Source organism: Rhinolophus sinicus, chromosome 17, assembly GCF_057876585.1.
Source record: "Rhinolophus sinicus isolate RSI-liver-muscle chromosome 17, RSI-T2T, whole genome shotgun sequence".
Taxonomy (NCBI): Eukaryota; Metazoa; Chordata; class Mammalia; order Chiroptera; family Rhinolophidae; genus Rhinolophus; species Rhinolophus sinicus.
The window spans coordinates 188,246,432-188,266,419 of NC_142517.1; the positions used below are offsets into that span (position 1 = coordinate 188,246,432).

A 19,988-nucleotide genomic window follows, 5' to 3' on the forward strand; every position below is an offset into this window, starting at 1 on the left:
CACATTCTACTGTTTATTACACATATTACATTCTTAAATAAAAATGCGTCACATAACATTTTTTGCATAGATATCTTACAATATACCAATTTAAAAAAGAATTATGAAACAGACCAGTAACAAAAATAAATTTTTTCTTCATTAATAATTTTGTAACATTAACATACCACCATCATATAATACAAATAATAGTTTTAAATCTTAAGACTTTTGTACAGCAAAAAAACTTGACAAAGTAATATATTTATATATATATATATATAAAAAGCTTAAAAAAAATAAAATGTCAAAAAAAGGCATAACCAAGGGCTATAAGACTGGGTACTTCTGTGATATATTATAAATACCAGAGAAGGCCTGAGAGAATGTGACCGGGGAGGTGGGGGAGGGGAGGGGGCTGGGAGTAGGTCTCTCCAAACACACTTGTTAGACACATCTGGCAAAAAGAAAATGTATAGTGCAAAAATAAATTTCTTCAAGCCAACTGTTAAGAGGATAATAGAGATTTAAAAGAAAAGTGGTGGTGGCTGGGAAGTTGTGTGGTGGGAGTGGGGGGGGGGTGGCAAGAGAGGAGTTCGGGGAGAATGGTGGAAAGGAAGGGGAGGCTTCAAAAATATTAAACATTTGTTTTTGCCTCTGTGTTAGCAAGGAGATCTTGGCCATAACAGGTGTATTTTTCCTCCCTGGAATGAAGCAGAAGTAAAAGATAAGGAAATTAAACTAAGTCTGGGTATAGATAGAAAATGCATGCTGGGGGGAAAAAAAAGATTGAGAACTAGCCAATGAGCTCAAAAGCCTCTCAGGACCTAGATTTGCAGAAATTATTCTGTCTCTGGTCCAAAGGCCTAGGATTAAAATGTCCCCTCTTCCCACCCGCAGCCCCTCCCCTTTATGTGGAACTCCCAGTGTGGTTTCAATATACTGGCAATTATAAGCATCCATCCCCCAAAAAAGATATTAGGCACTGGTGGCTACTCCTCTTAAACGTCAGTAGCCTGTTTTCCTTCTGCGAAGGTACAGTAGGTACATATGCACATGTCTAGGTGTGCGCACACATACCACCCTCATTATTCTGACGTGGGGTCCATTTTATGGCAGTAGACAGAAGCTGGAGTCAAAGCAATTTACGATTCCAAAGCTCACAGTTGAAAAAAATTGTATAAACAGTCCCCAACAAAGAACGTATTAACCTTCCCTCATGACGGCTGAGAGGGAGCCCTGTTTGGAAAGAGTATCTTGTTTGGGATATTTGTGAAGTGATGGCCTAGAATTTCTCTCTCCATTTTTGATACCTGTGTCCCGAGGACTTACACTTAAATGCAAAACACCTGAAGAATACAGTACTAGATCGGAAGGGTGCACATAAGAAAGTTAATTGCAGCTTTATTATCCCCTTTTCTGGGATCTATTAGAAACCAACAGAGGAGGTTTAAGAGAGTGTTAAAAGCGAGAGAAAACCCTGAAGCCTCAGGCAGTTAGTCATGGGATCTCACACTGAGAAGCAGTTTTTGCTTCCTTGGACACGTTTTTGTTGTTCCATCTCAAGTATTCCCAAAGATCCTCACTGAGGAAAGTAGGCCATCAAGGAGGCACTGATGTGTACTCAGGCCAGCCTCTCTAGTTTTCAAACTGAGATATCACCATGTTTGCCGAAATTCAATCCAGACCCAGAATGCGAATTCTCTCCTCCAGCCTCCACCCCATGCTTGGCAGGTGGCCATTTCTGGAAGATGCCAGGGAAAGCTTCTGCAAGTACATTGCAACCAAGTTCTACTTAATAAATTGTCACTCTGGCAAAGATTGGGGTGCCAAATTGTGGCCAGACATGCTGGCCTTTATAAAATTAAAAAAAAAAAAAAAGAAACAATGAGCCACATTTTCGTAGTTAAATGTGTTGCATCTCCCTGACTTTCCCTACCTTCTTCCTTCTCTTAAAACCAACTCACGAGAGAGACAAATGCACTTTGCACTGTATTTTAGGTTTGAAAAAGTGATCTCCATAGAGGAAACCATTTTGAACCAATAAAGCGAGTCACTAGGATTTTGTTGTTCTTGCCACTTGAGTGTATTTCTCTCGACTTTGTCATGGAATTCAGGAGTGGGGGCTACAGGCAGAATCCTCTGAGCCACTGGATGCACCGCCCTGAAAGTCTCATTTATTTCCCCTTTGATGTACACAGACATGGCTAATCTGGAAGTTTATCCCAAACAAAAGTCCTTAAAAAAAAAACCTTCTCTGGCTTCTAGATTCAAAGAAGATTTTTTAAAAATAGGAATCAGTTCTGCTAATCATGTGTGAGGTTGGCTGTCTTTTTACCCTGTTAGAATCAGGCAATCAAAGATGTAAAAAGGGCACAAGAGGTGCAGAAGGGGAAGAGACGGGGCATCTGAAGGGCTTTGCAAGGGGAAGCACGTACAGAGGAGAAGGAAATGGTCAGCATGAAGTTCATTTTGGGGTCTCCAATATGTTTATAAAATGCAGCTTTGTCATAGAATCTGAACATCTCTTTTTTTCTGGACATAACAATCATCACCACCAGGCATTAAGTTGGGCCAATTAACCATGAGTGGGGCAGGAGGCCAGTCACTAGGAGCAGCATATAATTTCAGGTTTCCACGTCTCTGACTTACAGCCAGGTGGTAGGAGAAAAAAGCACAACTTGAAATAAAGACAATTGTCAATGGCTTAGAAACACTCTTGTTCTACACATCACATTCTGAACCCTGGGTACAGTGTGCTTGAGAGGGCAACCACGAGAAACACCAGGCCAAATTTTTCCTTTCAAATTTGGGATCCCCTGGAAGGTTAGGAGGTAACAATTTAAAGGAGAAAGCAGTTTAACGTGTTTCAAATGTCCATTAAAGCACTGTTTTAAATAACCGGTCCTCTTGGGAGCAAAATATTTTCATGTTAATTCTTGGAAAGCCTGTTCACTCCAGCAGGCTCTTTACCAACCATCTCTTCCATTTGGGAGATGATGGACATTTTATCACAAATCCATTTCCAAAATGATTGGAGTTACCCCACTCCCATGGATAGGACTGGTTATTTATTATTTACAGGTGTCAACTGGGCTAGAGAAGAACAGTTTCAAAGCCATACACTTAGCACCCACCAAATTCTCAGGCCAATTCTCACCGTCAACGAATGACTCTGAAACAAGCAATCCCCACCATCACGGTGGAGCGCACCCTACTCTGAGAAAGGTCAGGAGCAGATTACAAAGGACCTCACTGATACAAAAGAGAGGAATTACCGAACCGTTCAGACACATGAAGACCAAAGGGCCTTTGTTCCACCACATTCAAATGAGATCTTTTCAAGACCACAGATGATAACAGGGAGCAAACAAGCAATGATTACTCTTTTTCATTCTTTTTTTCTTTTCACTTTCTTTTTAATAGAGCCTTGCATTGGTCAGTTCAAAAATTAAATTAAGTATTATAAACCCTTAATAATAGCATTTCGAGAGGCAAGAGCAGCTCCAGCTGGGGAGAGAACATTTATAAATCATGGCAGCCACGGCTAATGCCATCACCGGTGTGTGCGTGCATTCATGCTGGAGGCTGCTACAGAAAGGGAAATCAACGAACCAACAAAATCTGGGGTGTCTAAAGTTTCATCTAGTGCACTGACTGGAGGTGCTACAGTTTAATACAGCTGAGGTTCAAGGTCCCTCACGCATCCTTCATCCAGAAAGGATGCACCACACATTCAAATATAATTCCATGGTACGCCCTGATGGACTGGCCACAAAATGCACTCAAATGCAGTAGAGAACTACGAGATTGTCAGCAAGCAGTGCTCCAGAAATTGTTTCTAAGTCATGTATAGTTTTAAATCTTTGGAATAAAACTGATTTTTTAAAATACCCTCCAACTGACATATACATAATTGCCTCCGGCAAATGGGCAGGTTTTGTATGTGTTTTAGGGTGGTTTTTTTGTTGTTGGTATGTTTTTGTTTTTTGTGTATTATTTTAGTATTATTATTTTGTCTTTTTTGGTCTAAATAGAAAAAAAGGAAAAAGAGAAAGAAAAGTTTAAGGGCCAGACCTCAGGATGCCCCAAGTGTCCAATTGGCAGCTACAGCATTTGTGACAAGTAGGCTCCGTTACCCTCAGACGAGTAGTTTCAACATTGCAGTGAAATCAAAGGTTGCAGAAAGCTCAGAAACCAAATGCCAAGGATCTTGAAGGTTGCTGTCACAAACGTATTTGTGGTTCTTATATTATTATTTCCTTTTAAAGACTTCAGTTTTGCATCCCAAATAGGTATGGGGTGGCATTTTAACAGTCAATGAGTCAAACAGTCAAAGGAGGGTAGGAGGGAAGCCAGCTGGTATGAAGGAGCAGCAACCGTGTGCGGACCAAATGCCATTTTTGTTTTTTAGACGTGTCTTGAAGGGATGGTCCCAGAATATACAAAATATACAATCTGTCCTAATAACCACCCCGCTTGCTTGCATAGGCCATTTAATGGTCCTAAAGGCAGTCTTTGGAGTTGAGGCCAGTGCCAGCTAGCTAAGAATGCGGGTAGATGTGTGTGGGGGATCAGAAGTAAGGAATGTAAACCCCTCTGTTCATCCTGCGTGCTCTAGGTCACAAGTCAAGATGGTCTAGCCAGAAAAAAAAGAAAATTAGAAATATGTCTCTCCTTTTAGACAGACCACGGGAGAACCATCTCAACCTTTTCCTTAAATGTTCACCCTTCATTCCCACAATGGCATTTTGAATGGTGTGTTTTAACAAGTGGGGTAACGTGAGCTCAGTGGGGATGAGAGAGGAAGACAGGATGATGGTTTTGAACTTGGGAGGCATCCTCAGTTTTCCCCACTCCTGGAAAGAGTGATATTTTTGGCTTTTTGTCAGGTCATAACCCGGTGTTAGGTTCAATATGCAGCTGCCCTTTCACACTATGACATTTATGCTGAAACTGGTGACAGGGTAGCAATGACACACAGCACTGGGTTGATCACTATGAGCTGAGGTCATGGTGCCTCAAGGGGATGAGAGAACTGTGATGTCCCATCTGATTGGCTGCTTCGAGAGCTGGACATCCAGGTGCTGAGAGAGTCCTGGAGAGGTTTAGTCCATGGAGAAAAGATAAAACATTTAAGCTTCCAAATAAGCTTTTCAAGTTTTCATTAGCAAAAACAGAGAGATTAAAAAGAAAAAATCTAGCACTGGCAATAAGGTGAGGCTCAAGGGATAGACTGTGATTTATCATCAAGGACTTTATTCTCTTGGCCACTTTGCAGTCATGCTAGAAGTTTCCAGAATCCCTAGTGCATATGGTGTGCAAGAGTCAAAAAGTAAGAAAAGAAAACTCCCTTAAGAGTGAAGTCTAGAGAAATGCAGGCCAGAAAGGTGTAAGGTGTTATTCCAGAGTCTGCCGCTGCTAAGGCCGTTGGTATCGACTGGAAAGATCTCAACGGTACTAAGAAGAACCAAACTGATCAACAGTTCTTTGAGGAAGTCGGACGCATGGACTAGTAGGACTTTTCACACACAAAGGACAAATAAACCAAGAGTTAATTTTGGCTACCAAACTGCAATTTGGTTTTCTAGGTCATTTTCCCCCAACTATTTAAAAAGAAACATTAGTGCTACACATATGCAACTTTAAGACGTTGTACTCTCCTATCAAGTTGCATTGAGAAGCAAGTTAAATAAGCCCCTCTTACTGCCGTCCACCTGCAGAGACGTCACATCCATTTTCTTTGATTTCCATTGGCAACAGCGGGAAATAATTCCAATAGTGCTGAAGTGAGCAGCCGGTCTGCCTTGCTGAGTTCACCTGGTTTCCTTTTTCTTCGTCTTCTACCATCTGGCTAGGGCAAGGCATAAAGAATAGATGTATATATTTTAAATATAGCTGAGTGCAGGACAGTGTGTTTGTGTGTGGGGGGTCTGTGCATTTGAGCGTGGTGTGTGTGTGTGTGTGTGTGTGTGTGTGTGTGTGTGCACGCACAGAGGTTTATAAGTGAGAACTTTCTTCTGCGAGGCAATGGGTCCCCGCCTGAAGTCCAGTCCCCTGCCTCATGACATTTCCTTCAGACAATGGCCGATGCCATGGCAACTCTGGCCTTTAGGTGTTTAGATATGTCTCTTCATGTGGAGGGCAAGATGATCAGACCTGGAAAAACACCTAGGAAATATAAACAACAAGGATATGAGAGAGGTCCAGGTAAAGAACTCAACTTCCATCACCCCTTAGAAAATGATTAACCATACCGTAAAGAGAGACAGCACATGTACTGATAAACAAGACAGTGTTGGGGGGAGGTGAGCTCAGGGGTCAGATTGCTTGGGTTCAAATCCCAGCTCTTCCCATAGCTGTGTGACTATGAGCACACACAGTCACCTCTCTGTGCCTTAATTCCTCCTCAGTAAAAAGGTGGTAATTACAGCAGTGACCTCCGAGCTTGGGTGTGAGGAACAGAAGAGCTGATCTATGTCAAGTGCTTAAACTACTGCCTGGCACATAGGAAGATCTCAGTGAGTGTTAACTATTATTATCGTAATTGTCATTATTGAAGAAGAAACGAATGTGCACATGGTTTGGAAACGACACGTGTCATGCTCATATACTATAAATACGCTGAGAATGATTAGCCTGTATCATCGAGTGGTGGAATGTTAACATTTCAACACCCAGATTTCAGTCTTGAGCTTTATAATTAAAGCCCAGAAACACTGCCTACGGGTCTACACAGACACTCTACATTCAAGTCAAGAAAAAGAATGAAGCAGGGTTCCCATGTTCACTAAGTATGGTATAACACGCAGGCATGTGCTAGGTATTTCCCCAACATTACCCCAGTAACATCGCCAGCAACCTTCCCCGGTAAAGTATTCACACCCTTCTGTGTGCGTGTGGTAAGGAAACTGAGCTGGTAAATGACAGATTTGAGATTAGAGCCCAGGCGGATCTGCGAGCCCACTTTCTCTTGGTACCTAAAGCCCACCACTGAGTGCCTTCCTCAGCCTTCAGAATGAATGCAGCGGTTGTCTTCACGCCTTCCCCTTTCTTCTTGCTTTCCCTTGGATAGCTACTCTTCTGTGTACTCAGTTGTATGGGGCTGACCCTCCTCCTATGGCTGAAGTTATGACCATAGTGAACGGCTAAGAGACAGTCACATGACCCATAAAGGCCAATGAGAGCCAGCCCTGGGACATTTGCCGAAACTTGGAAGGACGTCTGAGAACCTGGGTCCAGCCAAGCCTAAAGACAGCTCTCATTCTGTTCTTCTAAGTTACCCAAGCTAATAAATACCCTTTGAGGCTCACACTAGTCTGAGTCAGGTGTCTATACAGTCTAAGTACTAGATTGGGCATTTCCATACCCCCCCAGCCTACAAGCTAAGGCTCTGGCCAGAATCCCAGTGAAGTCAGCACATAGACAGCAGTCACTCTTAGCTCTGGGTGTGTGCTTCCCTTCTGGATTCTTCTCCTAAAACTGGCTACTCTTGTACCTGGGAGAATATCCGTAGGGTTTCCTATTTGGTTCATTGTTAAAACAAACAAACTAAAAACCCACTTTATCCCCTGACCCCGACATTCTCCACACAGTCTGTTTGTGTTCATTTCTTAAACAGGCACATGTGCAGGAGAGAACTCCACAGAAACGAAGCAAAACAGAGCAAAGGTAAAATGAAAAAACACAGAAGAATGGGAAAAGTACAGCAGTAATCATTCTAATCCAATAACATGTTAAATAATAATTATTCTAATTATACCCACTTATTTCAGGCCCTGATTTAGTATGAGTAAGGTATCTGGATGATCCCTTAGCATGCCATCTAAAGGGGATTTGAGTTACTATACGACAGTGATACGTTTTCTCTAAAAGCAAGTACTTGGCGTCACTGGGACACAGAAAAGCAATACAGCCTGCAGGGAATTTAGCATTTACCATGCATAGCTCTGTCCTGTCCTGAAGGTACACTCGGCAGTGCCTACTGTGTGTGTTCTTTGTTTCCCTTCTTCCCTCTGTGCCTCCCTCCTTCCTTTTCTCCTTCCTTTCTTTATCCCAACAGCCTAGAGAAAGAAGATCTAAGTTGGGAAGTTCTTTTTGCGGGTATTTCCCTTTTAAAGTTAACATCCTTACAAGAACCCTATGAAGAAGGTACCATTCTGGTATCGCTATTACCAGATGAGATATTCGTCATAAAGAGGGAAAGCCAAGATTTGAACTCAAGTAGGCTGACCCCAGAGCCCATGCTCTTAGCCACACCTGCTTTTTAGACTGAGAAGAAAGGAGAGCTGAACTGTCAATTTGAATTTGTAGGTAGAATAACAGATGGTCCCCTCCCACCCCAAATATCTACACCTAATTTCCGGAACCTGTGAATATCTTAGGTTACAAGGCAAAGGGGAATTGAGGTTGTGGATGAAATTAATTTGCTAATCAGCTGACCTTAAAATAGGGAGATTATTCTGGGTTATCTGGGTGGGGCCAATGTCTTCACAAGGGTCCTTAAAAATGGAAGAGGAAATTGAAAGAGAAAACCAAAGAGATTAACAGTATGAGAAGAACTCAACAGCTTTGCTGATGGGGAATGAGGTCAGGAGACAAGAAACGTGTCAGCTTCCCAACCGCTAGAAGCTGGAGAAGACAAGGAAATGGATTCTCCCTTAGAGCTTCTAGAAAAAAGCACAGCCCTCCTGATACCTTGATTTTAACCCAGTGAGACCTGGGATGGACTTCTAACCTCCAAAATGGTTAGATAATAAATTTGTAAAGCTACATAAAAGTGATACTAAATTTATGGCAACTGGTAATGGCAGCAACTAGAAAACTGATCCCAAACATTAATCTGGTCAGGCTTGCTCAGTAAAGTCCTGTGAGAAAGCTACAAAGTGGAGACCAAGTATCCTGCCTGTTCAAGAGGGATTTGAGATGGTCAGAAGTAAAGGAGAGGTCTTGGCAGCAGACAAAACCTCTTTCCTTCCCTTTTTGTACGCTGGAAACTTAGAGGATAATAGTGTTCTCGATACACAACTTCATTTGAAATAACCATTCAGTCACGTATGTGTTCTAGACTTATTCTGCCTTTACCAATTGCCCACTCTGGGCTGGGTACCTAGCAATGGGTACAAGCATCTATTTTTTACCCTTCAAGTTCAGGACAAAAACAAATCCAATCTTGAACATGCTATGAAATATAATTGCTCCCTTCCATAATCAAACTAGCACCACTATTTGTTCAAATTCTAGGAAATACATGATACTTAGAATTAGACTGGGTCCCTCACTAGGGAGATTTTATTTAAATTCAATACATCAGCAAGATATTTAGTCATGATTAATTAATATTTATTAATTTATACTTACTGAGCCCCACACAGGAATAGTATAAGGTAATAGATAAACTCAGCATCTAGAAATGCAGACGCGAATCATTCTAAGGGTAATATACCCCCAGAGGGTATTTATGATGACGCAGCAGGCAGATGACCTTAAATAAGAAGGTCCTTAATGACTGAAATTTGTTCATTACAGAGAACTCGTCAAACCCCCTATTGTCATTTCTTTTGCTTATGAAAAAGGCACACTAAACTCACGTAGGGAGAAAGCAACAGTAACCCTGTAAGGCGCCAAAGAGCTAGATACTGGCTGGTATTTCTTACCACCTGTAAGTGGGCTCACTCAATATGAGAGATCCAAGGGCCTCCTCTCAAGTGCCTAAGATCTTGGCGGCACAGTCTGCAGAGATTATAACTGTGCTGAGTCAGCAGAAAAATGGCCTGCATATCACCCGTTGTGGAAACAGAGCCCTTTCACCTCCATCAGCAGCCTTATGCACTCCAGGCTCAGACAAAAGAGTCACCCTCTAGCAGCTGGTTACTCAGTGGGCTACACGGTTCAGCCTGATGGGGGGGAAATGACAGAGCCACCTCACTGCTTTCTCCCCCAACCTAACCCTGAAGCCAGAGATCACAAAACCCAATGTCTTGAGGGGTCAGGCACGTAAAGTAAATGAGGGCAGTGGCCCAAGTGTAAGAAACACACAGCAGTATCTGATTCCACTTGTGAGAAGGTATGAATATGAAGACTTATTTGTTCTCTGTAAGAGCAGCCAACAGAGCAAGAGGGATGACACATGTCAGCTGACGGTCTGCCTTCATGTGGGGAGACCACAGGAGTGGTGGCAACAGTGAGAAATTAGTGATCATACGGCCTTCTCAAATGAGTAGTGATTACTATTCAGCTCCAGGAAATTATGGCCACATGGGAATGTGAGCCCACTGTTACCAGGTCTGATTTTTCCAGACAAAGCCAGAAATACAGAGATTTTTGTGGCCTCTAGCGAGTTTAAATGTTAGCAAAACGAACACTTATGTACTTTTTTATTCTGGCCTAGCCTATAGGCAAAAGAAAAGTATACATTAGACGTGGTACACGCTTTAAGGAAAGGAAACCCAGTACTAGCGTAGACTCTGAATAAGGTAGTCAGATTGCTCAAATAAGGAGAGACAAGCGGTAGGTTTCTTATGCTCGTACACACCGTGGTACCAATAGAATCCAGTGTCCTGCTAAGGGCTACAGATGCCCTCTGAGAAGGTAAAAGTCTTCTCAGGAATGCCAACTCCCCGGTCACTCCAGGCTTTCCTTTCATCTGCTTTGGGACCACTCCAATTCCTGATGCCACCTCCCAGACCTGCTCTATTCTTAGCACAGTCACTGCAATTGAAACGCCAGGTGCTGCCTCTCATGAGACACTAATGAGAGTCCAACCCCTCATTTCTGACATTGTCAAAACTGCACTGATGATTGGTCAACGCCACAGAACTTTGAGCTACTCACAGTCTCTCCCAAATACCATGTCACGGAATTTGTACCATCTGCTTAACAAATTTCTAGCTCCAGAAAACAGTGCATTTTGATGAAGAGAAGGAAGCACAAAACTAACCAAATTACCCCTCTCACATCACCGCCACTGGAATATCCAGTTGGCTTGAAACATTTCTCACATACATCACACAAACAATCAGATTTAACCTTAATATGTCAACTGCTGAACAGTTGTACATTTCACAGTCAGTTGACTAGAAGAAATACTAACTCTAGCAATTTCCCCATAAGAACTCTTTGTCCATTTCCAAGGATTATGGCAATCCATAACACCGTCTCCAAGTAATAGCCTCACCATCCTTCAGGGATGGGAGACGCGTGTGTGTACCTCCTACTACCATCCTCTAACAACTCACAACTCACAAAGGACTCATCTTCATCCCAGTGCATATCATGCTCTCCTTCAAAAGACTGTGGACAAATAATCACCCTCTATGTAGCTTCTTTATTGGTAGCCAGGGCTACAGAGGAATGAACTTGAGTTGGGAGTTGTGGGAATATGTCAAATAAGGAGAAACATGACTGAAGCATAATCTGTAGAACAGCTGCTGGGACATCTAGGTAATGGGATAGAAATTAAAAAACAGGTTGTGTTCTTGGGTTGCAGGAGAGAGCTCCGAAGGAACGAGAGACAATAGCTTCATGGAGCGTACTTCCTCGGCCCTGGGGTGGGAGGTTATCTCTGGGCTCCAGGAGGCAAGGGGGCTTTATTTAGTTCTTCAAGAAGGAAGATAAGAGGAAAATAGCCTCTTCAGGAAGGAGGGAAAAAAAAAGGAGGAAAAACATGAATGCTCCTTTATAAGCATTTTAAAGGAGCACCAAGCCAAAGGGCCACCCGTGAGACTTGGCCACCCTGCCCTGCTCTCCAAACAAACACATACTCCTCTAGAGGAAGGCCTGGTGAGGGGAGGTGCCAGCACGGGGACCGGGCAGGCAGGATGCAAAAGCCATCGCGTTTCCTCCCACGGAGACCCAGGCCTCTATGGACATCCTGTGTGCCCCTCCTGCCATCCTGCGAGCTGCTGCCCAAGCAGGGGAACCCTGCGGCTTTCAGGGCTTTTATCGTATTAGAAGCATTTTTCTCATCATAACCGAGACCTTTAGTATTGCATTAAAAAGATGGTTAATTTTCTTAAGCTTCCTTTTAAACACAGAAATAGGATTAGAAGGCTAACACGCTCAGATGCAAGCCCATTATTTGATTATGTCTAAACCTAATCCTGCCTTCACCTTGGCCTGCAGAGTCTCCATTTTGGGGTTTATTGGTTGATAATGCCAAGGCTGTCAGATACTATTACTTGTGTAGTATCTGTTGCTACGTGCTCTTTCTTCCACTATCAAATGCTGAAGGTTTGGAATTGAATTATAGGATGCATTCTCAAAGCCTCGCCATCTTTTAGACCTTTGTACCTATTTTCAAAGGAAAAAGAACGGTTCAGGCCCCCAAAGAAAATAGGAAATCTCTTCTGTAAATTCCTTTCTAGTAATACTTCAGAGGAAAGCCTTGTAACTGACTGTCTTTCCGGTAAGCAGGCTTTCTACTCTTTCGTGTTATTAAGGAGGAGGGAAAATGGTACTGATGTTAATAAACACATAAGCAGCAGCAGCAGCGACAGGTGACCCTTCTCTATCCTATTACTTTTCACATTATACTAAAATGACCTGTCCATCATCTCCTGGAGGGTAGGAACTGTGTCTTACTGATATCCAGGGACCAACACGGTTCTTGGTCCAAAAGTTGGTGTTCAGTAAATACATGCGTAACTAAACTGAGAACTCGTAGCTTCCCTGGGTTACATGCCAGAAGGCACCCTATATCATTGGTTTTCTCAGTGGAGCAGTAAAAGGCATTCCCAGGCCCAAGACTCTGGGAGAGAGGCTCGTGATAAACTGAAGAGCACAGGGACAGCCCACCAACCACCCACCTCCCCGTCTCCCTCCCGTCCGGGCAGATGCTAAGATCCTTTACCTGTCGCAGTGGTTGCATTTAAAGGGCTTTGCACCTGTGTGTTTCCTGTAGTGCCTTGTGAGCTCATCGCTTCGTGCAAAACGCCACTCACACCCTTCCCATGAGCACTTATAAGGCTTCTCACCTGCAAGAAGAGATGGAATAACCGCGGTTAGTGACAGGAACAAAAGGGCCGCACACCTCATCAGATTCTGCTATCTGTTCATCAGTCTGGGAAGAGAGCTGTAGAAATCGTTCTTGAAAGACTACATTTCCTAAACACAGGTCATCACATTTTCTTCAGTCTTTCCATGTTTTTTGTTGTTGGTATTTATTTATTTATTTTTAACCTTCAAAAGTGGTTTCACAAGATCCTCAAATGTGGAGCTGTCATTTCAGTTCCCAGAGTCAAAGCATTTTCCTTGACTGGTGAGGGATCAATTTTTATTTATTTTCTGTTCCCTGGAGCACTTTGACCCCCACAGTCCAAGCAGAAAGGAAATGTGCTATTTTCATCTGAACCACAAATGCTTCTAATTCTGTTTTTCTCCAGAACCTACAGCAATTTACCATTTCAGCCTTTTTAGTCTCCTCCCTGCTACCACAAACTGCAGCCAGCTAGCTGCCTGACCAGGCAAACAGCTCCGGTCTCCCAGAACCACTGCTCCTTCCAGTAAATGGCAGTGGACGGTCACGAGAAAGGGCTACACTCTGAGAGCAAAACAAACAAACATCACTTGACGGTTGCTGGCATTTGTATGCCACACACTCACCCCGTCCTATTTAAGAAGCCCATAACTTAATGACTCCAGCGCGTTCCTATTAGAGAGAACGTTCACAGTATAACAAAATATTTTTAAAGTCAATGTGTAGAGCGAGATTTCAGCCACAGTAAAGCTGCTTCGACGCATGAAATTCGAGCTCTTGTGTTCAAGTGACCTTTTCGCACAGTAAATACAGATGGAGGGATACGGAAGAAAAAGTACACGACTTTTCCTCAGACTTTTTTTTCTTGTAAACCCATCAATGTCTGTCACCAAACATGACAGATATTTACCCTTCCAACTGTATGGTTTGCTGGTTTGAATTAAGAATAAAAATAATCTTTAAAACCCCATGCAATCACGCGTTACTGAGCCAGCAACTGAGAGACAGGTGAGCACAGCGGTCGTGCGCTCTGAGGCCCACCTTTTTGAGCTCAGTTTTCAGTTCAGACCCTCACTGTCTACGTTAATAAACCTCTCTGTGTTTCTGTTTTCTCAGCGATCACAGGGTGTACCTCTTAGGAGTGTGGAGAGCATAAATTAATATTATGTAAGTTAATATGTATTATCTGTTCATTAGAACAGAGCCTGGAACATGGAAGACTCACATAACTGGTCAATATTATAAACTGCCAAACCCCAAATTTCAGGGTCCACAAGTGCCCGAGGACTATTATTTCTCTGTTTTTAATAGCTAGCTCTTCACTGGGCAGCACTTAAGTAGACATTGCCCAGGACTATACTTGACTCACTTTCTTCTTTCCACCTTTTTTCTTCCCTTTAAACCTGACTACAAAGTGTTCACAATTCTGTATTTGTATCACCTAGAATCAAACCAAACATGACTGAAAATTTTATTTCATTAAATCGGTGCCCTAGTGAGCCACTGCTCTATAAGACCCATAGAGAAGAGGAATGAGATACGGGGCATTTCTTTTTAAGGGAACCAGGAGGACATGAAGGAGAGCTGGAAGCACAGGAGGAAATCCATTCAGCTTTGGAAACCAGTAAAAAAAAAAAAAAAAAAAAAAGAATCACTGAGTGGTGTTAAAAGTTCACTTTCTGGATCCTTTAAGCCAAAATTTTAGAAAAGTGCACCTGCTGAAGAGAAAGTGAAGAGTGGCACTGTCAAATCAACTTTGGAGGTAGCACCTCGGATCTTTCTGAGTTCATTACAGACACTGTGCCTCAGTATCCTTATCTGTCAAATGGGGGTGAGCTTCCTACATTTATTGTGAGGTTTCAATAAGCTGTCGTGTTTAAACATGTTTCTTATGCCTGGCACAGGTAAATATTCAATGCATTTGAATTCCCTTTCCTCCCCAGTGCCCCTGTGTCCTCGGGGGCTGGTGAGGAAACAGGTCTCACTGGATGTCAATAAAAATGTTCAGAGCTCAGGCTCCAGACAGATGGGTCTGGCGTCATGCTGGGCAACCTACATATTGGAAAATGGAGTCCATTTAAGTTTAAAAGATATTCTCAGTGTATTGATGGAGAATGGACCAGAAAAACGGAGTATTCTTTAGATCTGCTCTGAACGAGTGGGTGCTGAAGGGGAAAATAAGAGACCCCGGTTGGAGAGAGAAGTGCCCTCTCAGAGAGGCGTGCTGGCTTCCTTCTTAATGCTGTTGATGACCCATGCACCTTTGTTACTTCAAGGAAATCTGACATGACCACCATCACCACCAACAACAAAAGGAAAATGAGGCAGCAAAGACTTTAGAAATTCCCAAAGGCCTTCAAATGCCAAGTCAAATTGGAGGTTCCTGGAACCATGGGGCCAAACACACCCCCAAGTGCCACAAGGCACCTGGAAATCCCATGACATTCTACAGCAACAAGCAGACATCCAGTCCCCTAAAATCAATCCCACAATCGAACTGACGTGTTCATCACAGGCAACCACAGTCTGAGGGACACAGGAAGGACAGAGAGAAAAGGAAGGAGATGAAAGTGCATGTCTTTGGGTACTTTTGTTTTTCATTTCAAACTGTTTGCTTGTGAAATTTTTTAAATTAGTTTTATTTTGATAAATAAATATCAAGGGTTTAGTTATATCCCAGAAGAGAATGTATGCTCTTAGTTAATTCTGGCACAAACCAACTATCCTATCCAGTAGCTATTTCAGTGTCCCTTTTTGTCCACTCTGTAGACAGCAACCACAGGGAGCCCGACTTGACTCCGAAGCCTGTGCCCTAACACGGTTTCCTGCTTACAGGGAGGTGCTTTACAGAACCATCCTGAGGACAAGTCCTTTTGTACCCTGAGAGTTTAGTCAAGTTATACTATACTGATTCATCAAGCTATTTTTCCAATGTCTGATTAACTTACCTACCAGTTGCCATTTCTGCAAATACTCGCTAATAAGAAATTTAAAATGACCAAGAAAGAATTCAGCCAAATGAAGGAGCAGGGCCTGAAATGGGCTGGGTTAAGAAATCAGAGGAGCAGAAAGAAAATATAGAATTGGAAACATGACTGAAAATTAAGACTCAGGAATAGTGGGGTTAGGCTGACCCCATTTCCAGGTTCTGTATCAACTTCCACAAACCAATTTCTACTCACAAGGCAGGTCAGTGAAATTATGTCAGTATTTTGCATGGCCAAGATTACATCTCCCTACACACCAGCACCCACTGCTTGATCCTGGGGGAAGAACCACCTATATCCACAAGGCCCTTTCATCCTGACAGCCTACCTGAAGATTTCTGCTCATCTTATAAAAGACTTAGGTTTCTTTCTTTATAAAAGAAAGTCTTTTTAAGGAAGGAAAGAAAGAAGGAAGCAAGAAAGGAAAGAAGGAAGAGAAGGAGGGAAGGAAAAGAGGGAGGAAGGAAAAAAGAAAGACGAGAAATAGGCAGTTCAATCATAATTGGAGCAAATGTCATGCAAAATCTGCTTATACCTCACCCTGCCTCCTCTCCTTGCTCCACTCTGTATTATCCCTGGGTACAGAACAGAAAATATCACACCCCTGCACAACCTTATACTGTATGGCACCCAGAATAATGTCCCCATTCCACTCCCTGCACCTCAGGAGCGAGTGAAAATGTTCAAGGTAGGTCTATGTGAGACAGCCTGTATGAGGCGCCAAACATCAGGACTCAAGTCCAGAAGGAGTGTGTGAATCGAGGCAGGCACCACCCAAAGTGGATGGACGGGGCGCCCGCAGCGCCAGAAGTGGAGGACACTCTTCAGGACCCCTGCTTTTTAGGAGGAATATCAGCAACTCATTTTCCTATCTGGAAATTAATCCTAGGAAACTTGTTTCCCTGGGGGAGTCCATGTCACCTCTAAGGTGACAGTAAGTCTAATCAGGTATAAATAGATTTATAACCACACCAGGGCCCTTAAAGAGATTTAAGGAAGCCTGAAAAACAGGACTGACATTTAGAAGGTTGAATCATGGCGAGAATTCATGCTCTCCCACAAAATGGCCTCTGAAATGCAACGTGGTCAGAACCAATGGGGCATTTTTTAGTTTCTTACGGAGTAATCCTCCCTCTGTTGTGATCATTACATTTATTGATCAAAAACACACAATATTTAACATGTCCTTCCAGTATATGTGGATTTATTCATGAATTATATACATGTACTCATGTCCTAACATACTAGGATTTTATAAAGTGTGCACTAAATTTCTATTCAACATAGACATTTATAAGAATTAGGGTAATTTAAATAGAAATAGAAGTTATAAATTTTTTCTTCCTGCACTCAAAAACCTCTGGTGCACACCCTATGTCAGAGACTACTGCCGTTTGGTACAAATGAAAACAGCGTGGCTCCAGTCTCACTGGCCTCGGCACGTCCACTCTTAGCCCCCTCTGTCTATTCTCCCTACCGCAGTCAGAGCAATCCTTTGAAAATGTAAATGAGAACATGTGTGTCCTTTACAGGGGACCTTATTCTTTATATTTCTGTATAATTGGTTTCTTTGACATCCTCTGGATTTCATTGTATGCCTTTAAAACATTATTCTGCAAAAGGTTCCACAGGCTTCAGCAGACTGACAAATAAGTTGAAGACCGAAAAAAGGTTAAGAAGAAATTCAAATGTAAATGTTCCAGTGGTTTCCTATCCCTCTCAGAATACAAGTGAAAAGCCTGGAAGGCCCTCTGTAGTATAGTCTCCATGATCTGGCCTCAGCCGCCTCTCTAACCACACCTCCTACTGCGCCCTCCCGGATTCACCATGGCCTATCTCGAATGCCCCCACCTCAGGGCCTTTGCACTTGCTCTTCCCGCCGCCTGGAACTCTGGCTCTCTCACTTCATTCACATCCCTGCACAAATGCCTTCTCCTCAGAGAGATCCCCTCTCACCATCCTCTGTAAAACAGCAGAGTCTGTCACCGTCTCCACACCACGTGATCACTTTGAAGTTTGATGGTGTATTGTTTGTATGTACTATTGTCTGCTTCCCCTACCAGAGCACAAGCTTCATACAGGCATCTGTTTTGCTCACTGTGTTACCAAGAGCACTCAGGCAGGGCCTGGCTCAATCCTGTGGGTACATTAAGTGAATACAGCATCGTGATTTGCAACAAAGACCCAAGTACTCACAGAGGGGCAGGACAGCCTGTGTGATTTCAGTCTCTCTCATTCTAGGTATTGAACTGGCTTACGAGGAGAACATGTTTGTTTGTTTCCTTGTTTAAACCTGGCCACTCTTCTGTGACAGGGACTAAAATGTGGAACACTACAATGGATTAAATATTCCTTCACCATCAAAGATCACTTTCCACTTCTTCCCTATCTGTCCACGTCTCAAAAATGAGTATCCTGAAAATCTTCTTGAAACCTTTATCATACATCTGGGACCAATCTCCCAAGCAACATCCCCTCTGGGAAACCAAGTGCGTCATTTTATGGAACTCATTTGTAAAGGCTCTCGCGGAAGAGGTGTTTGGGAGAGCATAAGTGATAAGTCAAACATATTGCACCAAAAATTTGCCTTTAAGATATAGATTGCAGCATGAAATATGAACATGTGTCACTCTTGCATTCCAGGTCTAAAAACCCTTTGAAAATAAACATCAATAATGCAAATTTTCTGCATCTATTTCCTGATCTGCAAAATTTCAAGTTCCTAATCCAATTCCTAAAGAAACTAGGATTTCCGCATGCCCAGATTTCTGTTCAAATTAATTTTATCTATTTTTTTTTTTTCTATTTTCAAATGTGGTTACCGGATTTCTCTTATCTGGACATGTCAAGGTCCTTGTCTGTTTAAGACTTGGATTAGGAACTTGAAATTTTGCAGACCAGGAAATAGAAAAGCAAAATGGAAAGGAGGAAAGAATACTTTGTAATGGGTTTATATTGCCACTGAGTATATTTAGAGGAAATCGGGAAAGACCCATCAATTGCTTTCACAAGGCACTCGGCAGCACTACAGAATTTCAGCCACCTGGGGAATAAAGACCTTGAAAGAGAAAATGTCACGAAGCTTTCTGAACCCTGGAGAAAGGGTAAGCAGTAAACATTGCTCCATGGCTCGGCAATCCCTTCTCGGGTGTATGTGCTGTAACTGAAACATACCCCCAAGTTATCAACTCTGCTTTGGGAAATTATCTCCAAGTTCCTCTTAATTTTCAGCTGAATCTTAAATATTGTCTTTTTTCAAGGTTTTTAGATTAGGTGATAGATGGAAAACAAGACCAGGCCTTGTATTTCCAGAATTTCAAAAGCACATATACGTAACTCCAGCATAAAATAAGTATGTACTCATTACGCATGCTCCACGCTGATTTTTCCATTCATCCCTGACTTGACCCAAAGGTCGACAGGATGCCAGGACCTGAGCTGTTGAACCTGCACAAAGCGCTCATCACTTTACAGAACGTACATTTACTCTATTGTTTTTTATTCCTAAAACAACTTATAAACAATAATTGGCCCAGGTGAGGTTAACTCCTCACAGCCTAGAGCACTACCTTAAAACAGTTGTCTAAAATAAATCTGTAACCTAAAACTTAAACCATGTCCTCAGTGAGGTTTAGCTCCTACGTCAGAATGTAGAGACCACTGAGAAAGGATTCTGACTTCACCCCACAACTGTTGACAACTGTGGGGCAAATACAGTCGGCAGCAGCCACACGTGGCGATGAACCCTGGAAACATGGCTGAGATGAACACAGCACTGAACTTCTAATTTAATTTTAATTAAAATTTAAAAACCAAAGCAACATAAAGGATATGTTATACTCTTATTCTGGTAAAACCACATTTAACTTTAACCATTGAAAATTTAGCATATGGATTGAAATATGCTGTAAATACACAATACACACTGGATTTCAAAGACTTAGAATTTAAAAGTACGTAAATATATCTCATTAATAATCTTTTCATACTGATTTTATGTTGAAATAATATTTTGGATATACCGGTGCCAAAAAACCGTATACAAG

At 42.4% G+C, this 19,988-nt stretch overlaps 1 protein-coding gene across 4 annotated transcripts in view; it reads right to left on the reverse strand.

The window, feature by feature from the left end:
- Nucleotides 1-19,988, reverse strand: part of KLF7 (KLF transcription factor 7) — an 84,898-nt gene continuing 64,910 nt past the window's right edge. For all 4 annotated transcript variants that reach the window (XM_074341045.2, XM_019726909.3, XM_019726912.3 and 1 more), the window contains 2 exons: nt 12,830-12,953; nt 1-6,150 (listed from right to left, as the gene is read on the reverse strand). In XM_074341045.2, the coding sequence (XP_074197146.1) occupies nt 6,099-6,150; nt 12,830-12,953 (176 nt within the window). In that variant the 3' untranslated portion in view covers nt 1-6,098. The remainder of the gene's footprint in view (nt 6,151-12,829; nt 12,954-19,988) is intronic.